At 27.8% G+C, this 15,750-nt stretch overlaps 2 protein-coding genes across 5 annotated transcripts in view; one reads left to right on the forward strand and one right to left on the reverse strand.

The window, feature by feature from the left end:
• LOC111030415 (igLON family member 5-like) overlaps positions 1 to 15,750 on the reverse strand; it is a 174,462-nt gene that overhangs the window by 76,488 nt on the left and 82,224 nt on the right. For 3 of the 4 annotated variants that reach the window (XM_022309887.1, XM_022309890.1, XM_022309889.1), the window contains one exon: positions 4,626 to 4,803. In XM_022309887.1, the coding sequence (XP_022165579.1) occupies positions 4,626 to 4,737 (112 nt within the window). In that variant the 5' untranslated portion in view covers positions 4,738 to 4,803. Of the gene's footprint in view, positions 1 to 4,625; positions 4,819 to 15,750 lie in introns of all 4 variants that reach the window. The other variant, XM_022309888.1, reaches the window with a different exon arrangement.
• The window catches only part of LOC111030414 (nose resistant to fluoxetine protein 6-like), a 151,852-nt gene continuing 145,186 nt past the window's right edge, over positions 9,085 to 15,750 (forward strand). Inside the window, exon 1 of the mRNA XM_022309886.1 lies at positions 9,085 to 9,173. The gene's annotated coding sequence lies outside the window, so the exon portion shown is untranslated. The remainder of the gene's footprint in view (positions 9,174 to 15,750) is intronic.

Consider the following 15,750-nt stretch of genomic DNA (forward strand, 5'->3'; position numbering starts at 1 on the left):
AAGGTCACATCATGATGGTTTAATTGTAACTGGTCGTCTAATATTCACTGAAATATATGTATTATGATTGTGGTGTAATGATGAACTGATTTCACAAAATGACGGAAGTTCACATTATAGCGTAAACATAAAGACCGAGGGAACCGTATATTATAATATGAATAGGATGAATCAATGACAACGTATTTCAATTCATCGTTTCGGATAATAACAAGTATTAACCATAACCATAGTTATAATGTGTTCTGATCGATCGGTCAGCCACAAGACTAATACCAGTCAATTTAACACTAGCTTTTAATAATATAATCGGGTCGTAAACGCCACGAACCGTTCAATTATAATTGTATAATGCTAATCACGATGTGTAATCACACGTAAAGAATAACAATAAAACATGTTGTCAATAATTACAAAAAAAGAAAAACCCGATGACTAGTATATTGGTTGGCGCTTTAGTAATAATACATTTCAGATAATATGTCTTAGAGGACATTTCTAAAATTGGGCGGCCCCCTTTTCGGCCAAAATGTACCCTTCCCTTTTCGGCCAAAACTTACCGTTCCCTTTTCGGCCAGTGTCCCTTTTCGGCCAGTACCTACAGTTAAAATTTACAATAATAACAAACGAACTTTTTAATTAAATAAAAAATAAAACAATTGGCAATAAACTGGTATAACATATTATTATTACAATTTATTATATTATATTAGTATTTATAATCAATGTTATCAAATAAATTTATCGAATAAAAATTAATATAGTCATATAATACATATAGGTAATAAGAAGGTATATAATAATAATTATGATAGACGATAATAAAAATATAAATTTATGAATATGTCAAAATATTATGATAATATTGTAGTCATGATTATAGTGATATAGTTGATAATATAAAAAAATTAATATAGTCTTATAATACGTAATAATTACATTAGTTGAAAAAATTAATATAGTCATATAATCCCTATGTAATAATAATAAAATTCACTTTTTATAATTGTATGAGATTTGTTTCACAAATTTGTAACGACATATTTTACTATTTTTATAGTCTTCAATGTAAGCTTCATTTTGTCGTTGCCGTTCCACATTTTTTGCATCACGAGGTGTTTTTATAATGTTGATACTTCTAATTTTTATGTATATATCTGTTTGAACTTCATTAATAAGGATAGATAACCAGCTCATTATGGATGGAGTATGTTTATAAAAACTTTGATTGAAAAAGGAGTGGAACGACTCGCAAGCATTAGTGGTTCTAGCCAAACTTCCCGACGCAGCAGCCCAATATTGAGGTGGAAATAAGCTCTCTTCATTTATGAAATTGTCAGTCAAGTAATCACAGTATTTTTTTAATCTTTCATCATCAGGACAGTCCGACATAAAATCGTTTACAAAACATTCTGATACTTCATATGGGTCTAAAAACAATAATCCAAAAGTGTGTCTAATCCATTGTCCTATTTCAGATGACATATCATTATAATCTACAGATAATCCAAATTTTTGTACATTTCGCCACCAAGCTTGGGTCAAATGGAATCTACAACCCACTATTTCAGTGTTAGGCCAAACGTCTTCAACAGCTTTGTGAATTGCCATCTCAAAGTCTATCGTGACCCATTTTGGAGAAAATTGTATACTTAATTCATTTAATAAATTATTTATTTTATTGAAAGTATATACATAAGTTTCGTAACTTTTATTTAGTAATAAGCAAAATATAATAGGAATATAATGTCCATTTTTAAGTATGTGGATGGTAAACATTTGGGTAAAAAACCGAGGACAAAATTTAAATGTACCATCCATGTATATTGAATCTATTTCCGATAATAACTTTAAATTTGTGTTACAAGAAAATATAATAACGTGTTTTTCTATGTCATTAAATAATAAAAAAGGCTCACCTTCTTTCGTCACCGGTTTCGTATCTTCTAAAGCTTTATGTACTCCGGCGAGGTCTTTAGGTACAGCAGGAAGAATTTTTTTACGCTTTTCATAAATATTTTTGCTTATTCTTTTAACGTCTATAATATTGGCATTCGATGACGTATTTTTACAAATTTCTTGCATAACAATTTTTTTTGGTCTACAATGAAGATCATCTTCAGCTTTTCTTTTACAAGCTGAATTAATTATTTGACGATCAATTAAATTCCTTGTATATGGACCATGGTTTATGTGTATTACATTCTCGCTTTCTGAGCAAATTTTATTTGTTTGATCTGTATATACAATAGCATCACACTTACGATCAATGCACTTCCAACGAGTTGTGCCGTCCAATTTTGTATTAGCTTTTGAAAATTTAAAAAGTTTAAAAACTAATAAAGACTTTCCCCGATTACTTTCAATAAATTCGGCCATTATAAATTATAATTTAATTAATTTTAATTTAAAAAAAAACGTCTGTATGTAGGTACCTATGTATACGAGAACACTTTCGTACTGAGTGTTTATTATCGTTTCGTACAATGTGTGTGTGTGTGTGTGTGTGTGTGTGTGTGTGTGTGTCGTGTTAAATTGACGACCACGATAACATATACCTAATTAGTTTTCCATAATATAATATATATATTAGATAAGATGAAAACGACAAGGTACTATATTATATGTTATACGTATTGTATACTATATTATCTATAGAGTCTATAGGTATACTTTGGACACATCACTGTAATTGATTGGGGCGCATTTTATATTATATATATCAAACAAGGAAAAACACTGGTTTATCTTTATTTCCAAAAAACCAACTATGAACGAAATTAAACTTACATTGAAAAGTAAAAATAATAAAAATAGTAACATTTTTCAAACAAAAATTAATTGTTAATTTATTTGACTAAGTAATAATATGTTAAATCATTTTATTGCCAATTGTTTTATTTTATTATTTTTTCACTCAGTTGTAGTTAGTAATGTTTACCCAAAAATGTAATTTTTAGATACAATCATATTTAATTAAATATAAAAATTGTTAAGTTAATTTTCGTAAATTTTAAAGAAAACTGTAGGTACTGGCCGAAAAGTGACAGTGGCCGAAAAGGGAACGATAAGTTTTGGCCGAAAAGGGAAGGGTACATTTTGGCCGAAAACGGCTACGCCCCTAAAATTGAACCATTTAAAATGAGATTTAAACATTTTTGATACAGGACTTCTAATAATTTCCTATATTTTAGAATGAACTTAATATATAACGACATACAATAAAATATTGAATTATGTACAGTACGGTTATTACTTATTTATTTTTGTAGACTATTTCAGAAAAATGTATGATTTGTTTTCGAAAATGTCCATAAACATTTTTCTGATAAACAGAAATTCCCAACTAAAATTACTAGTTAGCAGAAACTTATTTTCTCATTACTTTATATTACATTTTGCTATTCTGTACTTATTCTTTACTTGACATTTTTATTTCCAAACAAATAAATGATTTTATTAATTTATTTCATCAAGATAAACTATTTACTAACTTAAATGTATGAATAGTTAATATATATAATATATATATATATAAGTATATGTATCTACAACTGTGTATCATAATGTTCTATTTAAGCGTATTCATTTCTTTAAAACAATTCAAAACAGCATATTATATAAGGACATTTTTACTTTATTAGATTGTAGAGTTAATTAAACTCTGACTTGGTTTCAAAGTGACTTTAAATTAAATCAAAAAGTAATTTATAAATATAATTTGCAACTACAATTAGAAAAAAATGGTCTCAGATCACAGGGTTATTAAACATTTTATATGTATACAAAATTGTACAACTTAACAAATTATTTGCATTTCAAATGATCAAAATACATATACTTATGATCGTGAACATAAAAGTATAAAATATTTTGAGTGATCTGACTTATTAACTATCACACTTGAAGTTTCTTCCCTACTTTAACAGTGATAGTCATTTATAGAACACTTCTTAGGATTTTACTAATATTTCAAATTAAAAGTAAGTTATAACTAATAATAACTAATATTAATATATTATAATATCATAGAGTTTTCAAATTATCATAACTAGCTTCAATATTATTTATGAGCTTACAAAAAGCCCTAAATAATATTCTTACTTTTAAATGTTATTACTTATAATATGTAAATTCACTATAATATTAAAGCTAAGAACACGACATTGGCTCTACAGTATGAAAATTGTCTATGTTGTATGTGTGTAAGGTGGAGACAACGCATGAAGGGTTGGCATCCCCTTAACATAATAATTTGGTTAAAACAACGACGCGTGTTCGGAATCGTTTCAAAGTTTACTAATATAGTAATATATAATACGTCATAATATATACGTAAGGCGCGCCTATGCGCTATGACAATATCGTATTACGGCCGTCATTATTTACTTTTACCCACCCTTCCATTCCACCATCCCACTATTGCCCACCCACACGTCTATTGCGGGACCACCAAATCCGCGTCAGGTGTACTGCCTTCATTGACTATAATATCGAAGTGTATCGGTGTTGATGTATTGGACGGGGAAAACTTTGAGACTACGATTTTCACCCCCGGCACACCCGTCTGTGTGGCCGCTAAACTCGAAGTCGTCACCACAAAACTTTCTTAAAACTGTACTTACTGAAATCGGCAGTGATTTGTTCGCCGCAAAACACGAACAGGAACAACAGCGCGTACACCAACCGAGTCTTCGCGTCACGCTTGTCCATCGTTAGCCGCAGGTGCACGCGCATGCGCGCACACACACACACGCCGTTCAAATACTGCAGTTCATCTAGGCGGTTACCGCTGAAGTTCACCTGTGGAAAAAATTGCTACGTTTGGTTAAATTGAACGAAACTACAACATAGGCCACACACACACACACACACACACACACACACGCACGCACAACAGTTTCGAAGAGGCGGCAGCAAGTTTTCAAAACATAGTATGTTAATTTATTTCTCCATGAATATTTATTAGTATTATAACGCACACTTTGTGCGTACAAACTAAAAAACGTCGCGTTAGCAAAAAAATAAATGTTAATTACGCAAAAGCGTTGTCGGATAGTAAATGTACATAAAACAGATTTTATTATGAGTAGGTACCTCTACGTAGAAAGGCAATTCACTATAGATTGCTGTTATAGCTATGCGTTAAAATTACAAACAATTTAGGTTGAAGTCTGATATTATTCAAAAATCAAATACTATTATTATAATGGGAAACTGTTATAGTTCTTTTTATTTCTATTAGATTAACACAGTACTGTAAGTATTATGATGTATTTGGGTGGTTTCAGTTAAATTATATCCGTGGAGCTTTAGAAGCTTATTATAGCATCTAGGTGAATTCATTTATACGAATCATTCCAAAATTTATATGTTATATTTTTAATTTAACATGATTTTATGAGCAAAGTGAAAATTACAAAAATCAACAATCAGTATTTTAGATTGCATTAAAAACGTTTAGGTGCATATTTTAATGATTATTATTATATTATTCAATTTCAATCATCGGTCCAAATAAAACTCATATCGTTAATCCTTAGTTCATTATCAACTGCACCGTACCTATCAATAAATTATTGATATTGTTTAATTTGTATTGACCAAACCTCAGTTTATATACCAACTTAGTTAATATTAATCTCTCGACATTTTAATTTCAGTCAACGAGTTCATAGGTATATGATTATACATTACAAGAATAATTTAACAGCAAAATAATATTTTTTTGCAGTAAGGCAAGGTAATATAATTATAAATAATAATGATATAGACAACCCAAAAACAAATAAGTTTTTTGTTTGATCAGATCAATGATCATGGTATTCAAAATAACTCGTATTCGCTCGCCGATAGTGCATGAGTACATACCATTATACATAATATATATTAATTAGTAACGGTTAATTAATGTTGTATTTTGAATGACAGAAACTACTAGAGAGGTATACTATTGGATTCAAAATAATAAATAATGATGTGTCAATATTTTGAGAGATGAGAGAAACATTTTATTGATCTTGCAATGACATGTATTTTAGTTTTATTTGTTGAGTATAATATTGTACTCCAAAAGTTTTATTAACAATATAAATCAATTGGTACCTACTAGTTTCCACTTTTTAAAACGCATTTTTTAAGTACCTATCTAAAACACGAGAACAATATTTTTGAAAAAAGGAAAAATGTTCGTCACAACATGTAACTACGAGTTTTTAATGTAATCAATTTTGGATATTTTTCTGTAACTCAAAATATAATTATTTTAGATACTTTAAATGCTCACCAAATATTTTTAGCAATTTAACCATACAATTTAAATGTCACTATAATATTTTTAAATGTTCAATAATATTATAAGACAAAATATAGATATTATGTAGTATCCATAATACATGTTTTTAAATTTAATTTATGAAATTTAAATTAAATTAACTTAATTCTTGGTTTAAGATAATATGATACTGTTTGAAAAGTTAATAATAATTATGGGTTACTAACAAGTTACAGTATTCAATTATTGTTCAAATCCTTTAATAATTTGTATTAATGGAGTACCTTCTCAGACATAGCAAAAGTAGATAATTAAATTAAATTAATAGCGTTTGTGGTATATAATAACGTCACTATAAAAATACGCCAGAAAGTGAAAATCAAACTAAAATATTATAACATTTTTTTTTTTATAGATTTTACAATTTATTACACAAAAGTGTATATATTAAATTATTCAATATAGGTACTTGAAAAAATGTATTGAATTAATATAAATTAATGTTTCATAATATTGTTATTACTTTCACGGCTCGATTGGTGGAAATATAATAGTAGGTATATATAAAATTACAAGTGCATAATTATAATCAAGCTGAACATAACATCCTAATACAGATAAAATAAAAATAATAGTTATTGAATAATGAATGGACTGTTGAAATACGGCAGAAAGTCAACAATGAACACTGAAAAAATAAGACAACATTTATAATGGTTTTTTTCTTTGAATCGATACAATAAAATAATATATGTATCAAACACTAAATTATTCCATAATTTACCAAGATATACGGTACACAAATAAAATATATATCGTAGAATAATTGTACTGATTTAAATATTATTATTGGTTCTTACTTATTTCCATCGAAGTTGAAGATGTGTACCGATTTTTAAGCTATAAGTAGGTATAACACAATATCCACAATACAAGTATATAATATGCGGTGCATGAGTATTGCTCAATTTCTCAATAATACCTCAACAACAGGCAACAATCAGCAGTCCCTTGGAATAAATAAATTTAACTTCGATAGGTAGTAATTTATTTTTGGTATTCATTTCCCAGTAAATCAGTGCGAAAACGCGCACGTACCCCGTATCTCATCACGAGCCAATTTTATTTTCGTACAATTTTTCCAAAAGTTTTCAGTTCGTTTACTGACAGTATTCATGGTTAAGTTTCTTCTCCAGTTGACCCACGAAATAATATTTTCAAGCTTAAATAAAGCAGGATACACAGTGTAATATCGATCTGGTGGAACGACAAGATAAACTATGCAACCCCGTTGTCGTCGCGTCTTTGTTACTATTATTATTAATATTTTGTGTATAACGGACGTATTTTACATTAATCATTAACCGTTGGATATATATACAATTTTCAGTTTATTTTTTGCCCGTGCACTCGTCTCCAAACGTCCGAACTATTCTGCGGTTGAGAATTCCAAAAATGTCAAGACCGTTCCCGAGTAATGCACGCATCATCTGAAAGGGCCGTGTTCGACCGCAAAACCACCACACACTCACACACACACATCAACCCACACCCACGGACTCATGCGTCGAAACCAGGGCCCTCAGTTTCCAGCGTTTATAGCTGGGTAATAATTATTAACTTTATGTACTGTGGACGTGTGACATTCGTTTCAGACGGAATTATTATTAATGAAAAATAAATGAGTGAAATGAAAATTACGAAAAAATTAAAAGGATATTTGATTGAGTAGATTTTATGTTTTTAAAACAATTGGTAGATACTGCAAACAATGTTATAAAAGGGAAGGTAAAGCAATGATAAAGGGTAAATGTTTCGATTCCTATACATGTCCATTATAATCTCAGTACACATAACGATATTATATTATTATATGTAATTAAAGTCTTAGAAAACAAGTATACAAGTACAAATATTAGTTTTTATTGAGTTGAACATTAAACAAGCTCCCAGACAAGAACAAGTTAAAGTAACAAGCTTTGTCTTATTGGGAAGGTTTTGCTGTAGAAATTGTTATTTTATAACTTATGATTTAATATTTTGACAATGCATTGTGTATTTCTGTATTTGACAATAAATGCGTAAGATCTACAAATATTTTCATTAAAATTTCAATGATGTTATGTTTGTAGTTACAAAACATGTTCTAAACTGCATTATTGTTCATTGATTTAAAAAAAAAATTGTATTACTCTTATGAAATTACTTTTGGAAGGAAAAAATGATTTTTCTACAAAATATATTTATTGCATTCTAATTAATACAAAAATGTATTAACCATTTTGTCTCAGCCAAAAAATAAACATCGTTACACCGTCGTACCACTCCGCCACCGACCGCACACACACACACACACACACACTCACATAGTCACATCACATAAATGTTACCTGTTTGTTCCTATATATTTATACTATTGTTTTTATTTATGTTTTAATTATCCGTATCAGCTGTGAATTATTATATGATATGTAAATTCTCACCGCCGCACTTTACGTGCGCAAATCGCCGTTTTCTTTTGAAGTGTTAAATAGTTTTTATTTTTCGGCACGAATTGCCAAGTATAATAATATTGTTTATGTCGGCGCGTAAATTATATATTATAATTTTTAGTCTGTGCACTGTGCGCTCATCTCTTATTATTATTGTTTTAACCTAACCTAACCTGGTGCGGCGTGCACTGATCGTCGCGGGCGTAGTTATTATATTATTTCGATCGCCGCTAATCGCCACATTTATTATTGTTCCGGCACAGTGTATAATATTGTGTCTTGTAGTATTATTATTATTTTCATTATTATTATTTTTATATTTTTTCCATTTTGTGTGTGTGTGTTTGTGTGAATCTATATTTTATTATATAGCTAGGACCAGCTGGCCAGTCAGCGCTCCACAAACTGTGAGTTGTTTACTATATTATATTTTAAAACCATATTATTATGTTGCTGTGATTTTTATATATATGTAAGGTATATTGATATCGTGTTTTATACAGCAACTTATTTACCTGAAACGTGTTACCATTTTATTCTTAGTTATTTGTAAGCCTACACACTCATACATATATATACACACGCACACACCCACATTTCAGACGTAGTTCATCAGTTTATGCCCGGCGATCCCGACCATTGCTGATCGAACTACACACACCACTACACACGCACACATACACACAACGATCGGTCGGCCTATATAGTGGTATAGACAATATATACAAAATATTTCGGTGACCGGAACGCACGACCTATTATTGTCCGTTCCCGGCGCAAACACATTTAATTTTACTATTTTTAAAATAATTAATAGTTTTACCTTAGTTATTTCGAAAATATAATTAATAGCAATACTATATCCCAAGTGAAATTTTAGTCAATGTAATATTGATCCATGAGTAAATCATGGGAATAAACTTTCGATATGGACAATGGACAGGTAACTAAGGAGGTACCTATCAAATATTAAGATATAAGTACAGTGATTTTATTTGTATCGTGCACTGATATGAATATAAGTATAATATGCAGTAGGTAGGCAATGGAAATCAGTACATTTTTGATATTTGATACATTTGATACAGACTCCAGGCGTACAGTACATTCACTATTATATCCTGCAAGGTGCATCAGAATGACCCGAAAAATGAAGTACCTAACTTTTTTTATAATCAATACTTATACATTTGTTTTTATATATCATACAATTTATATACTTTTGTTCTACAAGTATAGAATGAACATTTTTATTTTTTATTTTTTAATTGTTCCGGTGTCAGTTTTTCAAACTTTCCGCAACTCTTTAAAATTTGAAAATTATATTTTTTATCTCCGGGTGACTTAATTATAATACTTTTCCACTGATCTACTACCCAACACTTATTTAGCTGGGAGGAGGGGATAATTAGATGTTGATACAGACATACATTGTATTATATCAACAAAAATGACTTCACAAGAATTTTCAGATCTTGTAAAATTGTCAAATTTCGACTACTTTTTTTTATCTGAAAGAAGAAGACAGACATTGTACTCTGGCTATTTCAAATAATGGTATAAAATAATTTGTAAAAAAAGCTGAAAATTGTTTTATTTTTTAAGACAAAAAAATATTTTTAAGTTTGATATTAAAATATTGAAAAACGGAGTAAAAAACGGTTAAAAATAGATTATAAATTTCGGATACTTCAACAGGACGGGATCAGGTTATTCCCGTTGAGTGTATTTATGTGAACAAATGATATTGGCATCAGGTGCCTTAATACCTACTGAAAACTAAACAATTTAAAATTGAACTACATATTTTTTTTTCATTTGAAAACTTCAAAACAGCTAATTTGTAAATTTTATTTTTAGAAACATTTTGATGGTAAAAACTTTCATTTAAGTCAAGTAATTTATTTGGTTTAATTTTTTTAAATATCAATAGTTTCTGGAGTACCTATCTAAATTGATTTGTGACGTAATAGCTTTTTTCATAATATTATTTTTGGGAAATAGTAAACATAAGTAAAATATAAATTATTTTCTATCTATATAATTTTCATAATTTATTTCATACAATTAGTTAATATGTAACCTAGTATAAATTTTAAATTTTTAAATTTGTCAAGTTTTCTTGTTATACCCGTGTTATACCCGGTCTACATAAAAGAAAAAAATAATTTGTTGATTGCATATTGGATGCACACAATCTCAAACTCAACTTAGAATGAAAAAGGTGTTGGTACTATTTTAGTAAATTTGTAAATTAATAATTTTAAAAAAATACAATTACCTACTTACAGTTTAACCAAAATCCTAAATAATTACGATATGCATTATATGATATTATAGAAAAATATCATATCGTACCAGGAAGAGCATTTAATATATTTATTTACATTTATAGATAGTAATATAATAATCATAGCATATAATATTATATTTATAGAGAACAAATTATTGTTATTATTATATTGAAAAATAATTCATGGTCCATTCATGACCATCAATTATTATCTTCAAGAAGATAAGTATATCTAACGACTATATAACAAAAAAAAAATTGTTTCTAAATATAATAATATATTAAATGCATTCTCTAATTATTGTCTTAACAGCTTTGGGTAACATAACATATAAATTTACGGTAGACATGTGAAACACAAAAATAGTCTTCCCTTAGCCATTAGAATTCTCAAGAGACCATTCTGGAAACAATTTGATTTCAAACGTGTCCGCATAATGTATATTGAACCAATAAAGTATGGTAGTGAATACACTTGAAACAGTAATGGTTTTTTCGTCCACTTCATCCGAACTTGGAACGATAAAGCTAGTGTTATTTCCCAAAAATAAACTAGGATAGTTTTAAAATTTGTTACACTTAATATAGTATGATGCATCTTCTAGACTCTAGAGTAATTCATTTTATGAATTTTTAAATCAAGATAATTGTACAATAAAGTATACACGACTACAAATACAGGGCCATTACGATAGGCATAATCAACAAAACAGATTTGTCATCAATTAATTAACTACTTTTACTACCAAGTACTAAAATTTGAGAAATAGGTAAATAAAAAGCTTAATATTTTATTTAAATTTGTCTTGTAATGCTGGTATGTAAATAATTTGAAAAAATTTCATTTATAGTTTTATGATTCGATATTAGAAAAATATAGGTAATTAATGCAATATTTTTTTTTGTTTCAACATATTTTGTTTAATATATTAAATCCTTTTACTGAGATTAAAATATATGATTAACTTAAGTTAAATCTAATCATACCAGTTTAAGTTTCATAAATATTAATATATTTCATAGTTATAAATTATAATTATAGGTATTTCTATTATATTTGGAGTGAGTATATTATTTCATGTGGATTATTCAATAATCGATAAACCTTCAAAACATACTTTGTTAGTTATAATAATACAAAATGATACAAAATACAAACAATACATTTCTCACTCGTAAGGATTTAATAATACAATTCGTGTCAAACTTCATAACTATTTAAATCTACAAACTCACAGATTAGGTACCCATTTTTTCGAATAAATTATAGACAACATTACTTCTATGAGTTAGAGAATAAAATAATATTCCATTAAGAAAAATTGAGCTATGTTATAACACTTTATACGAAGTTAGGTAGTTGTAGTGTGGGAATAAATATATTACAACTTAATACTCTATACTTATTAGCTGTTATATTATATTTTTTGTAAAAATAAAACAAATAGATACTTAGTAAAATAAAAAATAATACTTATTATGTTAAGGAGAGATGAAAAAACAAAATATTTAACTTCCTGACTAAATATTTCAACCAGTACAACACCGAATAAATCATATTATATATAAGAATGTCCAACTTACTCAAAATTATTATAAACTTAATTTTGTCTACTATTAATATACCTACCTTATAATATTACTACTTATATTTTAATATTATGCATGTAATTTAAAATCTGATGGCCACAGATGCCAAGAAACATTTAACAGATAATATTTAAATACACTTTTTCATTATTTATGGACTCAAAATAGTTGTCAATATAACTATAATATAATAGCAGGTATGTAAATGGAATTGCTTTGTTTATTAATTAAATACTGCTAAACCAATATGATTTTTAACACGTATGTAATTTATCGGGGAAAACTTGATTTTTAATTAAAACTGTTCTTACGCTAAGCCTAACGACGAGGACTAATGTTGTGTGAAATTACTACAAGATATAAGCGAAAATGTATCGTATAACATTAGTGTGCTTCACGAAGTCCAATAAGTTTTTGTCAGAAAAAACCATTAGATAAAGATTACGAACCAGATAATTCATCAGTTTTAGTTTTGGTTTTTTTATCTAATATAGACGATGCTTAAATACTACATTAGATGTCACTAGCTTTAAACTAAAACTACTTCGCAATGAATATTATACAGCACAAAATAATGGAATTAGGTTTTCCCTACAAGGTACAAGATATTATATCATATAGAGTATGTATCGATTATAACAAATCGCACATTATACATGTTTATTTCTCAATTAACTATTTTTGATTAACATTTATTGTGTTTCGCAAATTTTCTACTCAATCCTCAATTATAGTAAGGTCAAAACGTAAACATAAACATAATATGTACATAATACTACTCAGGACAAAGAATTCTATTCCCTAAAGCAGAGTCGCGAGCAGGATTGGTTTGAGCACTATGGATTTGTGTGTGTGAGGAAAGGAGTTTGGGTCCAAACATGAACAATTCTTTCATAGCACAAATAAATACAACATTTCAAATTAAATATATCTAATGAGCATTTCATAACACAAGGAAAGTAAAAAAGTATTAGAATACAATATTTTATAATATTATTAAATAATTATAAGCAGTATATCATTAAAAAAATTCGAAATCAACACTTTTTTAAAATGCATACGATATTATGGTCTAACACTGGATCCACCACTTTGATTTGATTGTGTTACTTTGTTCTAAACACTAACTAAATATGTCTGATGGAACTAAAATGGCCTTCATTGAAATATGCCCATTTCCCATAAAATATGTCAAAAGAAGTAATCATTTAAAAATCTTTCTTTGGATGATTCCATCAAGTTTTATTTTTATTTAATCTGAAAATCAAACAAAATTGTTGATGATTTTCAAAAAGTTTATATTTGCATTGAAACTGGACGGAATCCTAATTGAATCAATAATGTGCAAACTTACAAATTGCATATAAATATCTCCCAACAGTATCGCTAAGTAATGCATACGATTTTGGTATATAAACCTGCTTGCAGTAACCAACCAATAAAAGAATTATTAATGTCATATTATAGCATAACATTGGCACACATTAATATCAGTCAAATTGATATGGTTTTCAGTTTTGACGAAAAATAATTTATAACTTAAAATATTTGTATTTACAATGTGCCGTTTGTTAATTCAACTCCGCTGCCACATTTCCGCAAAGGTTGCTAATTTATGTTTACCGTTGAACTATAATATAACATTCTCAGTGCAATATTATATAGGTACCTAATAATGTTACCACATGGCACATACCGTGTCCCATAAATAAATTTATATTTTACACTTTATGTTTGTGTATCGTATTGTGTAAAGGCAGTCACGCAATTCTTCGTGTGTCGTATATCAGCAATGTATCATTTGATGACCATCGTAGAAAATCTGTTAGAATTTCATGTACAAAAAAAAGTTACGGGTAACAAGCACGATGATAGATATTATATTATTATGCTATTATAGTATTATGGTCCATCTATCAAATGTTTCAGGCTAAACTGATATTTTTTCTTTTCGACAAACATTATCCGTGGTTTGAAAAGTAAAAACACGTGATGTCGTTTACACTGTTTACACCGGCATATTTACTAATTTGTAAGTACTTTTTTTTAATGTTATTATTTTTTAACCGACAGAAGCCTGTGTACCTATTTATGGCACACATATATATTATTATATGATGTCTAGTTTGAAATAAGTACATATTTAATATTATTACAAACACTGAAAAAATAATTATGTTATGAATGTTATATGATGTTATGCTTCATTTTCAAAAGTGCTATTAAATGTGAAAAGTTTTATTTCTTATAATATATTATGTAATTAAAATGGTTGCTAAAATGTCATTCAGCAATTACAAAACCACTTAATATTGTTTTCTCCCAATAATACTATTGAAAGTATTTTTGTCTACTAAAAATAGTTTAGTTTTAAAAACGTCCATTCATAAAATATTCTAATGAAAAGTCTACAAAGTATTTTCGTGTTTATTCATGTAAATTAAATTTTGTTTGTAGTTTTTAATTAATAATCTTGATTAGCTAAATAAATTTGCTACTCATCATTATACTATATGAAAATTCATAGATATTAAGGTCAATGATAGACAGTTAGATTATTCATTTTTATGTTGCTTTCACACTTCACAAAAATAAATAGAGTATACGATTTAGTATACATTTTCAAATGAATAACTTAGAGCGACCTATGTAGATGCACATAATATCAAGTGTGGAACTACGACTGATTTTAGATATTGTATACAAATCAATAAGAATAATTATTATTTAATGTTAAACATAATAGTCTTTTTTACTTTTTATTTTTATTTTATTAAACATAGTGTGTTTACAATCTATACAATGGTATAATAAGTAAGTGTGATGACATAATAACAAATTAACATTAATAACAGAAAAATAAGGCTCCCAGCAGTGCCACCTAATAGTAATAACTTGTAACATATGGATCTATTGATCTTACTTATTCCATAATATTGTATATAATACAAAACAAATTAGTTTTGTTATAAATTATTTAATTAGCAGTTAAATTAATTTTAAAAATAATGGTAAATTCTTCTGTTATGCAATATTTTTTTTTTATGGTTCATTCATGTATGATTTTAAATATGAAATAAAAAAATACATAACTGTCAACT

The sequence above is a fragment of the Myzus persicae genome, unplaced genomic scaffold (assembly GCF_001856785.1).
Source record: "Myzus persicae strain clone G006 unplaced genomic scaffold, MPER_G0061.0, whole genome shotgun sequence".
NCBI lineage: Eukaryota > Metazoa > Arthropoda > Insecta > Hemiptera > Aphididae > Myzus > Myzus persicae.